The 15919-nt window shown below is 37.3% G+C and overlaps 1 long non-coding RNA gene and 4 gene segments (V, D, J or C); 3 read left to right on the plus strand and 2 right to left on the minus strand.

The window, feature by feature from the left end:
* The first annotated feature begins 3241 nt into the window (after window positions 1-3241).
* Window positions 3242-6355, plus strand: LOC113041962 (Ig kappa chain V region 3547-like). The segment is given in 2 exon segments: window positions 3242-3294; window positions 6020-6355. Coding segments are annotated over 2 exon segments (384 nt in total).
* An 851-nt stretch (window positions 6356-7206) lies between these two features.
* On the minus strand, window positions 7207-8763 carry LOC113041970 (uncharacterized). The gene is made up of 3 exons (XR_003275496.1): window positions 8529-8763; window positions 8397-8448; window positions 7207-7418 (listed from the first exon to the last, which is right to left on the minus strand). It is a non-coding gene; the product is annotated as an uncharacterized LOC113041970 (long non-coding RNA).
* A 229-nt stretch (window positions 8764-8992) lies between these two features.
* On the plus strand, window positions 8993-9550 carry LOC113041966 (Ig kappa chain V region 3547-like). The segment is given in 2 exon segments: window positions 8993-9048; window positions 9138-9550. Coding segments are annotated over 2 exon segments (375 nt in total).
* A 1075-nt stretch (window positions 9551-10625) lies between these two features.
* On the minus strand, window positions 10626-12011 carry LOC113041796 (Ig lambda chain C region-like). The segment is given in 3 exon segments: window positions 10626-11044; window positions 11862-11913; window positions 12003-12011. Coding segments are annotated over 3 exon segments (378 nt in total).
* Window positions 12012-12525: 514 nt separating this feature from the next.
* LOC113041797 (immunoglobulin kappa variable 1-8-like) lies at window positions 12526-13026 on the plus strand. The segment is given in 2 exon segments: window positions 12526-12591; window positions 12698-13026. Coding segments are annotated over 2 exon segments (384 nt in total).
* Window positions 13027-15919: the final 2893 nt, after the last annotated feature.

Consider the following 15919-nt stretch of genomic DNA (forward strand, 5'->3'; position numbering starts at 1 on the left):
CTTGAAGATGTTTTCAGAATTAAAGTGAATGATACAGTTTTTTATAGTTTGGCTAATAGAAGATGTTCAGTAATTGTTTTTTATTTCAGGCCTTTGACTGAGACTGAGCGACTGTCTCCAGGTAAATGATGTGAGTGTGTTTGCATATTGATCAGATGCTTCAGTGCTCTGAGAGTGTTTATAGTGCTGTGAGTTTAACACTTCATCACTGACACACACAACAATCTTCATCAACATGACCTTCATCATCATCTGGACTCTTTCATACTGCTTTATACTACAAGGTGAATAGTGCATATTTCTAATAAACTACATTAAATAATTGCATTATATGTCAAATAATATATATATTTTTAGGACTAATAAATGTGTGTGTTTCAGGGTGTAAAGCTCAGATCACGGTCACTCAGACTCCAGTGAAACCTGTCACACCAGGAGAAAATGTAGTGATGAGCTGTAAACTCAGTACTCCTGCTACAGGCTGCAGCCCACCCTGTGTGTCCTGGTACTTACAGAAACCTGGAGAAGCTCCTAAACTCCTGATTTATTTGACCAAAAGCCTCCAGTCAGGAACTCCATCTAGATTCAGTGGCAGTGGATCTAACAGTGATTTCACTCTGAGCATCAGTGGAGTCCAGACTGAAGATGCTGGACATTATTACTGTCAGAGTGTTCACGTCATCAGTGGTAGTGGTGTGTTCACACAGTGATTGTGAGTGTTACAAAAACCTGTGTCAGTCAGAGTCACAGTGACTGAACTGATGCTGCAGCTGATCAAACACTATCACTCACTACTGACACACAGAGACCAAACACAGAACTACACATGAGCTCACAACTGAGTTAGGACTCACATCAGCTCTATTAGACTCAGATCTGTCCTGTGACAGACGGGTTTGAATCAGTTATGCTCTGATTTTGTGATAAATTGATATCAAATCAATCCAAAAACACACAAATGTTTCTCTGTTACAGTTTGATAGTTTTATGTTTTTATGTGTACTTACAATCTTACTGATAAAGGTGCTTTATGAAACTATACGACTCAAACTTCATAACTGTCTCATCAGTGCATGAGCAGAAGTGAAAGTGTCTCAGTTCAGAGCGTTGAACCGATCAAACAGTGAAACTGTGAGTTTGAGCTGAAATCAGATTTGCATTGACAGCTTTAGTGATTCTGATGGTCTCAGAATAGAGCAGCTCCGTCTCCAGAGACCATGTTCAAACCCCAAGAGCTTCAGTTCACATTTACTGCTAAACACAGCTGTTCTCAACTATTACAATCCATCAACAGCAGCTGAAACTTTAGTGAAGGAAGGACACACTGATCAATGATGCAGTCGAACACAAATGGAAGGCGTTCAGAAGCTTTATTGAATGAACAGCAATGGCAGCACATTGAAAGACTGCTTGAGTATTGAGCTGTAAATCAGGAGACTGCTGTGAATCCTGCTGCTCTTCACTGGAGAAACATCAGCACTCGGAGCTCTTGAGGAACGAGGTCTCGTGATCAGCTCCGTCATGTGTTACTCTGCAGACGAAGCGCTCGCCGGCTTCCCAGCGTGCTTTGCTGAGGCTCAGGACGCTGCTGCGGCTGTAGCGTCCGTCCCGCTCGCTCTCTGCGCTGGTCTGAACCCCCTCGGTGACCTCTGACCCGTCCAGCGTCCAGCTCACCTGCGCCCCCTGTGGAGAGTAAGAGCTGAGCAGACAGAGCAGTGCGGCTGAGTCTCCAGAGATCTGCAGAGAAGAGGGAGGCAGCAGAGACACGGAGGGCTTCACTGCGGGACCAGCTGCAACACACACACACACACACACACACACACACACACACAAGAAATGTACACTACAAAAACAATCATAAATTTAATGTCAAAAGACTGTTAAATATTATTTCACTATATACAGTGAAAAACTGTAGTAAATCTAATAGGACATTTCATGTTATTTTACAGTAAAATATTGAATACAGTTTTTGAAAGATAGAACAAATCTGACGATCTGCTGCTGTTTTTTTACTATAATATTTACAGTGTATCAAGCACAACATACTGTAGAAATATAAATCAGTTCCCTTAATCAAACATGATATACTGTAAAATGTATGCTATTTGTTTCTGAATTGAGTAACGTTTTTATAATTTTACAAATATTTCTGACCAAGTGCAAATTGCATTTTTTTATTTTTATTTTTTATATAGTTTTAAGATTTAGGAAACAAATTGAACTCTTATTTCTATTTTAAAAATAGTCAACATTCAGGACATTTTCTCATAAAGATAATTATACGCAAACTTGTAGTTTAAATCATATATTTTAACATGCTTATCGGCTAAATTTCTTTTCTGACAAATTAAATATATTCTGTCTATATTATCCAGCTTTTGTGTCATGCACAAATTACAATATTTTAAGAAATAACTGAGAATTCCTAAAAAATGCCATTAATCAAACTGTTAGCATACAATAATGTGAAATTAATAATGTAAAATATTAAGTACAAATATGAACTATGGCTTACAAGATATGACATGTACATAATATAAAAGACAAAATGTAATAATGAAAATACATCAATAGGTGCAATTAATCAATAAAATAAAATAAAATTTGCAATAAAATTATAAATATTGTTGCCAAATATTCTTGAATAAACTTAAACCTCATTTTAAAACACACACACACAGATTATATATTGATATTAGATAATTTAAGAAAGACTTACTTCTGATGGTCAGTTTAGTTCCTCCACCAAAAGTGTACCACAGTGCTTCATTCTAGTGAAAGCGTCGTACAAAAACCTCCGTCACACTCAAATAAACACAAACTCCAGCAGAGAAAGAGAGAAGAGACTCACACACTGATATCAGACTCAACAGCAGCGATGGACATTCTTTAAAAATAATAAATAATTATAATCATCATTATCATCATAAAAATGTTATGGCATGAAGGTTGAATTAGTTTGATAATCAGACCCAAAAATGCATTCATTGGATTTTCTGTACACATGTGATTTTAAATTCTAATTCTATTTACCTGCTTTATAATGAAATCTTTAACCAGATTTAGAGGGTCATTCTCTGTTAGATCACCTTTAACCTGTTATAGAGTATCATCTCTGCTGTCTGCAGGTAAATGATGTGAGTGTGTTTGCATATTGATCAGATGCTTCAGTGCTCTGAGAGTGTTTATAGTGCTGTGAGTTTAACACTTCATCACTGACACACACAACAATCTTCATCAACATGACCTTCATCATCATCTTCATCTGGACTCTCACAGCGTTTGCTCAAGGTTTGTGGAGCACAAGTTTGATATCAATTCATTTCTTCAAGTATATTGTCAAAGTTTTGAGTTGATTTTCTTCTTGTTGTGTGTTTCAGAGTGTAGAGGACAGATCAGCGTCACTCAGAGTCCCTCAACGACAGCAGCTCAACCAGGAGAAACAGTGAAGATCAGCTGTAGAACCAGCAGAAATGTTTATGTATGGGCCAATCGGGATCATCATTTTTATTGGTACTTACAGAAACCTGGAGAAGCTCCTAAACTCCTGATTTATGAAGCAAAAAAACCCTATACTGGTACTCCATCTAGATTCAGTGGCAGTGGATCTAACAGTGATTTCACTCTGACCATCAGTGGAGTCCAGACTGAAGATGCTGGACATTATTACTGTCAGAGTTATCACCATGGTTATGTGTTCACACAGTGATTGTGAGTCGTACAAAAACCTGTGTCAGTCAGAGTCACAGTGACTGAACTGATGCTGCAGCTGATCAAACACTATCACTCACTACTGACACACAGAGACCAAACACAGAACTACACATGAGCTCACAACTGAGTTAGGACTCACATCAGCTCTATTAGACTCAGATCTGTCCTGGGACAGACGGGTTTGACTCAGTTATGCTCTGAAGTGATATAAAATCAAACAAAAAACAATGGTGCCATATTTCTCAGTTCCAGTGTTGTAGTTTTTGTGTTTTGTTAAGAATATATATTTTTTAACCCTCTTTTTGTATTACCAGGGATAAAAAAGCTGTTTTATCAGATTTATAAAACACAAATACAGCTTTACCATTTCTCTCCTGGAGGCGTTCCTGTGAGCGGAGCTAAATAGTCAGGAGCGTACAAAGCATTTCAATTGCAATCATCTGCAAGCTGTGACACAGACATAAATAAAACAGGAATGGAAACTTTATTGATTAAAATTAACTATGGCCAAAAATCAGATCCAGTCATAATATATTCCATCCAGAATGAACTTTCGTAACCCATATGATACGTGTTGATGCACAGACACTCTGGGGTATGTTTCCCAAAACCATCATCAGCTTACTTTGGTCACAAGCTCCACTGAACTCTATTGGCAACAACAATACTTGTTAATTGGTCTCCTCTAAAGAAGCTATGGGAATAATTTTTGTGAAAAACAAAAACAAAAAACCTTTATTCAACAATTTGTCTCCTCCACATCACCATGGCACCATTATGGTATCACGACGTATGCGTCTGCTTTGATCTGAACGTAAACTGTTTCTGTGTCAGCAGCAGCACACACATACTTTATGTTCAGGATAATGCACACTATACTTTACATCATGAGACCAAAAAGATACCAGGGTTACACGGAGGAGACAAATTGTTGAACAAAGTCATTATTTTTCTTTTCTTTGTGCACAAAAATGATTCTCATAGCTTCTTAAAATTACTGTTGAACCACTGATGTTACATGGATTATTTTAACAATGTTCTTGCTGTGTTTCTGAGTCTTGATCGTGGTAGGATCCTTGTTGTCTATGGATGGTCAGAAAGCTCTCGGAGTTCATCAAAAATATCTTAATTTGTGATCCTAAGATGAACAAAGATCTTACAGGTTTGGAACGACATGAGGGTGAGTAATTAATGACTGAATTTTAATTTTTCATCTCTTTAGCATGTAAATCCAACTCTTTAGCAGAATAAATAAGTCAGAATGCATGAAATAGCATTAGACATCATCTTTAAATAGATATTTACCACTATTTATCAGAACATTTACTCTCATTTCATGTGGTTTGAATTGGTTGTAAATGTTATGCATTTTTTTTTAAAGTTCACTCTTATTGATAAACCATGATTTGTGCATCAATCATCAGTCAGTCAGTAAGAGTGTGTCTCAGTCAGTCCCTTAGTTCACTAGTCAGTGCACTGCTCAGGGATCACATAATGCTCATGCTCAAAACATTCCCACAATGCACCATGAAAGCCAGTGTGCATCACTGATGTCTGTTGTTGTGTCCCTTTTTTCAAGTGTTTTCTTTTGCTTTGGGAGGAGTTTGTGTGTCTCTGTCCAGGAAGAAGACTGATTGGTTCCTGCAGTCTAATTAGTGACACTCTCTGCCTGGTCAGCTGACTCCTAGCTGCTTATAAAGGCCTCCTTCATCACTTCCTGCTCCAGCCTCATGTCCTGCTTTTCAATAAGAAACTCTTTCATGATACGCCTTTACCCTAGACGGGGTGTAACACTGTAGTGATGTTTCTTAAGGTACCACAAACCAACTGAGCTGAAATACATGTGTTTAATTCATATACAAAAACCATGAATGATCAAAATGTTGAACATTTTAATATATCCATAATCATAGTCAATCCTTAATAAACTGACAGATGATGAAACACCAGTCAACATAATTGTACAAAACAAAGATTAAACAGTTTGATGTGCAGTTACAATGATGGACAGGATGAAATGAACGAGCAATCTTCATTTAGAAGCTCATTTAAATACAGCATCAGTTCATTTGCATATTGATCAGATGCTTCAGTGCTCTGAGAGTGTTTATAGTGCTGTGAGTTTAACACTTCATCACTGACACACACAACAATCTTCATCAACATGACCTTCATCATCATCTTCATCTGGACTCTCACAGCGTTTGCTCAAGGTTTGTGGAGCACAAGTTTGATATCAATTCATTTCTTCAAGTATATCGTCAAAGTTTTGAGTTGATTTTCTTCTTGTTGTGTGTTTCAGAGTGTAGAGGACAGATCAGCGTCACTCAGAGTCCCTCAACGACAGCAGCTCAACCAGGAGAAACAGTGAAGATCAACTGTAGAACCAGCAAAGATGTGTACAGATGGAGTGGGACTGATCTTTTAGCCTGGTACTTACAGAAACCTGGAGAAGCTCCTAAACTCCTGATATATCGAACATCATACGTTTACACTGGAACTCCATCTAGATTCAGTGGCAGTGGATCTAACAGTGATTTCACTCTGACCATCAGTGGAGTCCAGACTGAAGATGCTGGACATTATTACTGTCAGAGTGCTCACTATATCAGTAGTAGTTATGTGTTCACACAGTGATTGTGAGTGTTACAAAAACCTGTGTCAGTCAGAGTCACAGTGACTGAACTGATGCTGCAGCTGATCAAACACTATCACTCACTACTGACACACAGAGACCAAACACAGAACTACACATGAGCTCACCACTGAGTTAGGACTCACATCAGCTCTATTAGACTCAGATCTGTCCTGGGACAGACTGGGTTGAATTAATTATGCTCTGGTTTTGTGATGAATTGATATCAAATCAATCCAAAAACACACAGAAGTTTCTCTGTTACAGTTTTTATGTGTACTTACAATCGTACTGAGAAACTTCCTCATGAAACTATGCCACTCAAACTTCATAACTGTCTCATCAGTGCATGAGCAGAAGTGAAAGTGTCTCAGTTCAGAGCGTTGAACCGATCAAACAGTGAAACTGTGAGTTTGAGCTGAAATCAGATTTGCATTGACAGCTTTAGTGATTCTGATGGTCTCAGAATAGAGCAGCTCCGTCTCCAGAGACCATGTTCAAACCCCAAGAGCTTCAGTTCACATTTACTGCTAAACACAGCTGTTCTCAACTATTACAATCCATCAACAGCAGCTGAAACTTTAGTGAAGGAAGGACACACTGATCAATGATGCAGTCGAACACAAATGGAAGGCGTTCAGAAGCTTTATTGAATGAACAGCAATGGCAGCACATTGAAAGACTGCTTGAGTATTGAGCTGTAAATCAGGAGACTGCTGTGAATCCTGCTGCTCTTCACTGGAGAAACATCAGCACTCGGAGCTCTTGAGGAACGAGGTCTCGTGATCAGCTCCGTCATGTGTTACTCTGCAGACGAAGCGCTCGCCGGCTTCCCAGCGTGCTTTGCTGAGGCTCAGGACGCTGCTGCGGCTGTAGCGTCCGTCCCGCTCGCTCTCTGCGCTGGTCTGAACCCCCTCGGTGACCTCTGACCCGTCCAGCGTCCAGCTCACCTGCGCCCCCTGTGGAGAGTAAGAGCTGAGCAGACAGAGCAGTGCGGCTGAGTCTCCAGAGATCTGCAGAGAAGAGGGAGGCAGCAGAGACACGGAGGGCTTCACTGCGGGACCAGCTGCAACACACACACACACACACACACACACACACACACACGCACATGCACACACACACACACACACACACACATTAAATGTACTGATAAGAAATGTACACTACAAAAACAATCATAAATTTAATGTCAAAAGACTGTAAAATGTTATTTCACTATATACAGTGAAAAACTGTAGTAAATCTAACGGGACATTTCATGTTATTTTACAGTAAAATATTGAATACAGTTTTTGAAAGATAGAACAAATCTGACAATCTGCTGCTGTTTTTTTACTATAATATTTACAGTGTATCAAGTACAACATACTGTAGAAATATAAATCAGTTCCCTTAATCAAACATGATATACTGTAAAATGTATGCTATTCTTTTCTGAATTGAGTAACATTTTTATAATTTTACAAATATTTCTGACCAAGTGCAAATTGCATTTTTTTTATTTATTTTTTATATAGTTTTAAGATTTAGGAAACAATTTGAACTCTTATTTCTATTTTAAAAATAGTCAACATTCAGGACATTTTCTCATAAAGATAATTATACGCAAACTTGTAGTTTAAATCATATATTTTAACATGCTTATCGGCTAAATTTCTTTTCTGACAAATTAAATATATTCTGTCTATATTATCCAGCTTTTGTGTCATGCACAAATTACAATATTTTAAGAAATAACTGAGAATTCCTAAAAAATGCCATTAATCAAACTGTTAGCATACAAAAATGTGAAATTAATAATGTAAAATATTAAGTACAAATATGAACTATGGCTTACCAGATATGACATGTACATAATATAGAAGACAAAATGTAATAATTAAAATACATCAATAGGTGCAATTAATCAATAAAATAAAATAAAATTTGCAATAAAATTATAAATATTGTTGCCAAATATTCTTGAATAAACTTAAACCTCATTTTAAAACACACACACACAGATTATATATTTATATTAGTTAATTTAAGAAAGACTTACTTCTGATGGTCAGTTTAGTTCCTCCACCAAAAGTGTACCACAGTGCTTCATTCTAGTGAAAGCGTCGTACAAAAACCTCCGTCACACTCAAATAAACACAAACTCCAGCAGAGAAAGAGAGAAGAGACTCACACACTGATATCAGACTCAACAGCAGCTCTTCTCAACAGCACTCAGCAATTATTATAAAAAACAGCACAAAATCTTCATCTTTAATAATTAATCCTTGTTATTACATTAAGGCTAAAATCAAATCATTTGTTTCATAATCAGTCCCAAAAATCATCATATTTACAAAAAAAAAAAATGATCTCAGCGTGAAAAACTGACTGAAACTTAACATAAAACAGTGTTTGGAGAGAGAAGCTCGACCCGAAATAAATAATTAAATAATATGTGATAAATCATGAGTGTTTGTTTCTGAAAATGGATAAAAGGAATTTATTAGCAAAGATATTAAACAGTAAACGATGAATCTGCTGTCTCCAGGTAAATGATGTGAGTGTGTTTGCATATTGATCAGATGCTTCAGTGCTCTGAGAGTGTTTATAGTGCTGTGAGTTTAACACTTCATCACTGACACACACAACAATCTTCATCAACATGACCTTCATCATCATCTTCATCTGGACTCTCACAGCGTTTGCTCAAGGTTTGTGGAGCACAAGTTTGATATCAATTCATTTCTTCAAGTATATTGTCAAAGTTTTGAGTTGATTTTCTTCTTGTTGTGTGTTTCAGAGTGTAGAGGACAGATCAGCGTCACTCAGAGTCCCTCAACGACAGCAGCTCAACCAGGAGAAACAGTCAAGATCAGCTGTAGAACCAGCACAGATGTGTACAGTGGTGATCATTTATCCTGGTACTTACAGAAACCTGGAGAAGCTCCTAAACTCCTGATTTATGAAGCAAGCAGTCTCCAGTCAGGAACTCCATCTAGATTCAGTGGCAGTGGATCTAACAGTGATTTCACTCTGACCATCAGTGGAGTCCAGACTGAAGATGCTGGACATTATTACTGTCAGAGTGCTCACTATATCAGTAGTAGTTATGTGTTCACACAGTGATTGTGAGTGGTACAAAAACCTGTGTCAGTCAGAGTCACAGTGACTGAACTGATGCTGCAGCTGATCAAAGGAGGATCTGAAACAACATTGTCACACAAACATCTAAAATAAAAACATATAAATGAATCTGTCACTCTTAATAATCATAGAGATCAGAGCATTAGTCGAGAGAAACATCTAGACACAAGTCCATCAGTGTCTCTGCAGAGTCTCTATCAGACTCACAAACACACAGACTCAGCCGTGTTGGTCTTTGATTATTATTTTTGTTTTTTTCTTCCCTCACACTTTGGAATCATGAGTTTTATTATTTCCTCAGATTTGTATGGAGAATGAAAATGTGTTAAAACTGGACTACTTGAATCTACACAGCTCTGAGATTTTGAGCTCTTATAGACCAGAGACACGTCTGAGATCTGACTGATTTCAGTTTGTCTCACTTTATGTTAATAGCAGACATTCATTTTCAAAACACTCTGAGAAAAAGTCAAATCAAGAGGCAATGAAGACACGGAAATGTGTATCTAGAGACTGAGGTGAGCTGCTACTGAGCTTGGAGCATCACTAAACAATAATTTATAGCGTAACATTCATGATAAAATCACTATCACAACTACAGCTTGACCTGTGACCTCTGAGATGACCTCTGACCTCTGATTTGATCAGTCTGTGAACTGATGAATATGAGCAAACCTGGTCTCTCTGTTTGTCAAACTGACCCTTTTCACAGAATAAAGAGTGAAACAGTGAGTGATGTTCCTCTCAGAATAGAGCAGATCTTCATCATCTTCAGAGGAGTTTGATGTTCATGTAACACCAGAAACACTTCAAATAACCATTAAACATCAGAACAGTGAGAGATGAATGATATGTGTCTGTCACGCATGTTTATCTTCAAAACGATTTATCTATCATTATATCTGTGAGGTTCATAGTTTAGCTGCATGATCTTGTTTCATCATGAATCTGCAGGTGTTTTCACGCTCCACTGAGTGAAGTTTATCTGAGCAAAAACCCTGAACCAATGAATGACTCAAAACAAAAAGGACTCAAATGAACTCAAAGTTTAATTTGTATTTTATTTATTGACTGAATTGTAATAGAATCATAACTGAATGATAAAGCACACACATATGTTCTTGTATGAAGCACACAAAGCAGAGCAGATGCAGATGCGAGCGACTGAAGCTGGATGTGGAGAATGAAGGAGTCGCTCATGTGCTGTTAGTCTCCATGTGAGACATGAGTGAGAAGAGCAGCAGATCTACTCTGAACACTGCTGTCTCGTCACGTGTCCAGTGAGCGCAGGCTGACCGCTCCGTGTGGCCTCACAGCTCACTGAGACGCTCTCCATCCACTCCTGCTCAGAGAGAGTCAGGCTGCTGCTCCAGCTGTACAGACCGTCCTTCTCCAGGAGCCCAGCGCTGCTCTCCTGAGACCTGCTGCTCCCGTCCACCTTCCAGCTCAGGCTCCAGTCTGACGGGAAGCCCTTGCTGGCCACACACACCAGTGTCGCTGTCTTCTTTGAGGAGATCTCTGCACTGGAGGGCGGCAGGACGCTCACTTTAGGACGAGTGACGCCTGACAAACACACAACACTCACCTCAGTCAAGAACAAAGCTTTTCTCTACTTTCAGATTCATATAAAATATATATGAACAATTAATACAATGATCATTTTATTAGTCATTTTAGCAATATTAAACTGCAAGTCAACTGAATAAATTTTTACAAAATTGTGATCAGTAAAGCAATGAAAGTTTGGTGAAATATATTGATTTAAAGACACATTCCTTCACAGAGACACAACTTCAATGACGGTCCCTTTGATTAAAATCATTAAAGATCAGATGTGGAGAAAACAGAATAGAAAATCGTAAATTTTTGATGGCAGCATGAGAAAATTGGGTACAAAATTTAAAGTTTTGGTATTTAATTTAACAAATATTAAAAATAAATTAAAGTAAAAATAATTTCCAGATTGAAAATATCTGCAGGCTTTACTTGAAAATCAACACACTAATCTGAAAATATAAGTTTAATTACTGTCAGAAATGTTCAAGTAAAATGAAAATGATGTCATAATGACAGACTAATGTAAATTTAATTTCAGTGCACCTTTTTAACATTTAGAATTTAATTAACAAAGAAGAAAAAAGAGCTGAAGCTCTGAAAAGTCATCAAATTAAGTTGAAATAACAGAAATTATTATAGTTCAATGGATGAAAACAAAAATGCCATGACAATCAAAACCATCTTTACAATGTTAAACATTGTGTGAACTAAAAATACAAATATATATAAATATAAAAATACATAAGCATGCATAATTTCTATAGCGTAACAAAGTGTTTGTCAGTCAGTTGTAGTATTAATAATGAAATGATGATTGACTTACTGCCAACATCCAGTTTGGTGCCGCTGCCGAAAGTCCACCACAGTGATACAAACTAATAGAGCAGCTGAACAAAAACCTCCTGAACGCTTCACTAACTGAACAAACACACATCAACTGAGTCTCCAACAAACACACACTCACAGCACACATCACCTGCATTTACTTCATCTGTCTTATTACTAAAACATCAACCTCAATTATTGAAAGAAATTCACTTTTATATCAAGTGTGACGTGACTCACAATCAAACTCAGTTGATTCAGTGATTGACAGAGACACGTGTGATGATCCTCATGTCTGTAAAAACCTGCACAACATCCACGGATTTGACATCAAATTAATGAATTAACATTAATCATGTTTCTATCAAACTACAGTCAAAAATATTCTCACAGTCTCAGGAGAGAGTCAGGATCATATAATAAAGTTGGTCTTGAAGATTTATTCAGAAGTGATACATTTATAACAGCTTGGCTATTAGATTATATAATATTATGAAAGATTGATTTTTGGCGTTTTATTAATTATATTTTGTGTCTGTTAATGAGCGACTGTCTGCAGGTAAATGATGTGAGTGTGTTTGCATATTGATCAGATGCTTCAGTGCTCTGAGAGTGTTTATAGTGCTGTGAGTTTAACACTTCATCACTGACACACACAACAATCTTCATCAACATGACCTTCATCATCATCTTCATCTGGACTTTTTCATACTGCTTCATACTACAAGGTGAATAGTTTATATTTCAAATATAATTTATCATTAAATAAATTATGTGTCAAAAAGTTATTTTTATAAAAATATAATTATGGACTAATAAATGTGTGTGTTTCAGGGTGTAAAGCTCAGATCACAGTCACTCAGACTCCAGTGAAACCTGTCACACCAGGAGAAAATGTTGTGATGAGCTGTAAACTCAGTACTCCTGCTACATACTGCAGTCCACCCTGTGTGTCCTGGTACTTACAGAAACCCGGAGAAGCTCCTAAACTCCTGATTTATTATGTAAACCGCCTCCAGTCAGGAACTCCATCTAGATTCAGTGGCAGTGGATCTAACAGTGATTTCACTCTGACCATCAGTGGAGTCCAGACTGAAGATGCTGGACATTATTACTGTCAGAGTTACCACTGGATCAACAGTGTTAATGTGTTCACACAGTGATTGTGAGTCGTACAAAAACCTGTGTCAGTCAGAGTCACAGTGACTGAACTGATGCTGCAGCTGATCAAACACTATCACTCACTACTGACACACAGAGACCAAACACAGAACTACACATGAGCTCACAACTCATGTCCGTCCACTTCATTTCGGTACCTCGAGGGAGAGTAACAGAAATAAAGGAGGAGATGGGGAGGTGGAGGGATGCCAAAAGAATTGATGCTGGGACGCTGCATGAGTGCTGCTTACCCTTGTGACAAACAACTGCACTTAAGTATACTTTTATAAAGTGTACTTATTGCAGAAAAAAATTTATTTGAAAGAACACATATACGTGCAAACTAAATGTAATTTGATGTAAAACATTATACTTGTAATTATTTTAAAATGTATCACAAAGTTTTGAAAATATATGAAAAATACAACACTAATGTTCACTGGACGTTGTGACCTATATTTTATTTGCATTAGATATGTTTTTTTAAGTGTGTGTGTGTGTGTGTGTGTGTGCATGTTAAAGTTTAGTCATTCTTTAATTCAGACAACAAATGTGGCTTGACTGTCTAATTCTAGGTGCATCTATTCTATGAGCATCTGATTGCCTTGTATAATTTGCATCATCATTCAGGTTTGAATCTGAGCTTTAATTATAAATGTTTTAGACTGTCCCGTAGTTTGGCGATGATGTGCATGTACCAAAAGTGCCTAAAGCTTGCCGTTTGTTCACATATCTCAGATTTTCTTCTTGTTAAATGTGTTTTAAATAACAGTGGTTTGAAACAGATGATAAAATGACAGGCTTGTGCTGCAGGTCTAGAGATGTTTTCCCGTCTAACCTCAGGACGCTGATTACAGGATGTTTTTCAGGCCTCAAGTTGGTGCATTTATTCAGCTGCAGCGGCATCTACTGATCTGCGCTTGTAAATGTGATTTAATGGTCAAATTAGAGTACATTTCTACTCTCACACTCAACACTCTCCTTACACATACATTTCTACTCTCTCTCACACACTTACATTCTCCTTTCACAAACATATATTCTTGCTTTACACACATACATTCTCCTTGCACATATGTTTCTACCTTTTTTGGTATCCCTTACTTCCTGTTTAAACAGGAAGTCACTCTCAGACCAGGAAATACATGTGCAAGACCTGCTCAGCTCTTCCTCACAATCTTACAGTTATGCTATTCAAAGTCATCATGCTTTCTTTTCAAGCACATATTTTAAGTTTTTATTTTTAACGTATCATTATGTAACCTATGTGTTCTACAGATCTGTGTACAAGTTCTAAGAAACTGATTTTGATCATATTAACAAGGCGTAATGCTAAAGAATTTTTCTACTGGTCCGGTTCAGCCAGCGGTTTAATTTTTTTTTAAAGTAGGTACAATTGTTCAAAGATAAAACTGAAATAAACCATTTTTCAGGTCTTTCAGGTAGGCCTAACTATACCATTCCTAACTGTACACTATTCCAGTTAAGGATGCACTGATCAGGATTTTATTTATTTTACAATCAAATGAGCAGATTCCCATTTTCGTTGCCAATTTATTTAGTTCTTATTCTTTCTTTTTTTCTTTACATTTATTAAATGTTTATTTTGCTCAGTTACTGGCCAAACTAACCGTGAGCAAACAAACAAACAAACAAAAAATATATGCAACATGAAGCAAGTGCACTAAACAAAAAAATCCTATGGGCTCAATTAATATTTTATTATTACTACTTATTATTATTAGTTTTATTTACTTAAGTATATGTGTGTCTGCACTATGTTTGTACTTTCTGTACTGGAAGCTCCTGACGAAATTTCTTCTGTGTGTAAACACTTGGCAATAAAGCTCTTTCTGTTTCTAATGAAAATGCTAATTCAATCTCTGACAGCAGGTGGCGCTTATACAACACTAATCTAGCAGTGAGTTATTGCTGCACGCAGAGCTGCAATTAGGAAAAAATAAATAAGTAAATGAAATTCTAAAAATAAATAAACCGCAATGAGTCTTGAGTTATTTAAATAATATAAAGATATCGCTGTCCCTAACTTGCAACCCCCCAATTATTTCACTTCCTATTAAATGAAAAAAAAAAAAAAACCTTGGGCGCTTATAATACGTCTATAGAGGATTTTCATGACACGTCATCAATCCGGAAGTCGACCATTTTGGAGGCACAGAACGTAATCATTTCCACTGAACGGACTCGCAAATTTGACTGATTATTGCTGTTAAAAAAATTGACGAGTTTTGGTCTGTACTAATCGGTCGCATCGGTTAAACACATTTCAAGTTCTGTCAAAAGTTAAAGAGAAGAGAGCAAAAAAAGTGATTAAAGAAGGCGTTTGTGGTTCAGAGTGTTACAGTTAGATTATCAGCTCATCAACCACATGCACATGTGTAAACAAATTTTTACAAAAAGCTCATCCACCTCTTCCAGTGATTCGATGGGCAGCTGAATGCATTCAGGAGACTCTGGCTCTTGAGCAACCTGCTGCTCAGGTGATGGACCTTGGCCACCAGCTGGTCCTGCTGCAGCTTAATGTGTTCCCGCAGGCTTAAAATGTGGACCTGAGCGATTGTTGAATACATAGTATTATATAATAATTATGTTATAGGGAACATGCTTAAAGTCGCTGCCGAAACAAGGCTTTGTTGTTGCAGAGTGCCGGACGAGCAGACAATTATTATTTTTTACACCAGTGCAGCGCAGAAAAAAAGCTGTAACGTTACATACCAGCCTCCTACAGTTCTGCAGCTCAAGAGACGGTAGTCCAGCGCGTTGCCTACACATTTCCAAGTTGTAAAATTTAAATAAAACAACATATCTATCGCAAATGTAAACACCTCCATCAATGCAACGTCATTCCCGTATTGCCAAAGAGCTGTATGGACA

This window comes from Carassius auratus, chromosome 24 (assembly GCF_003368295.1).
Source record: "Carassius auratus strain Wakin chromosome 24, ASM336829v1, whole genome shotgun sequence".
In the NCBI taxonomy this organism is placed as follows: domain Eukaryota; kingdom Metazoa; phylum Chordata; class Actinopteri; order Cypriniformes; family Cyprinidae; genus Carassius; species Carassius auratus.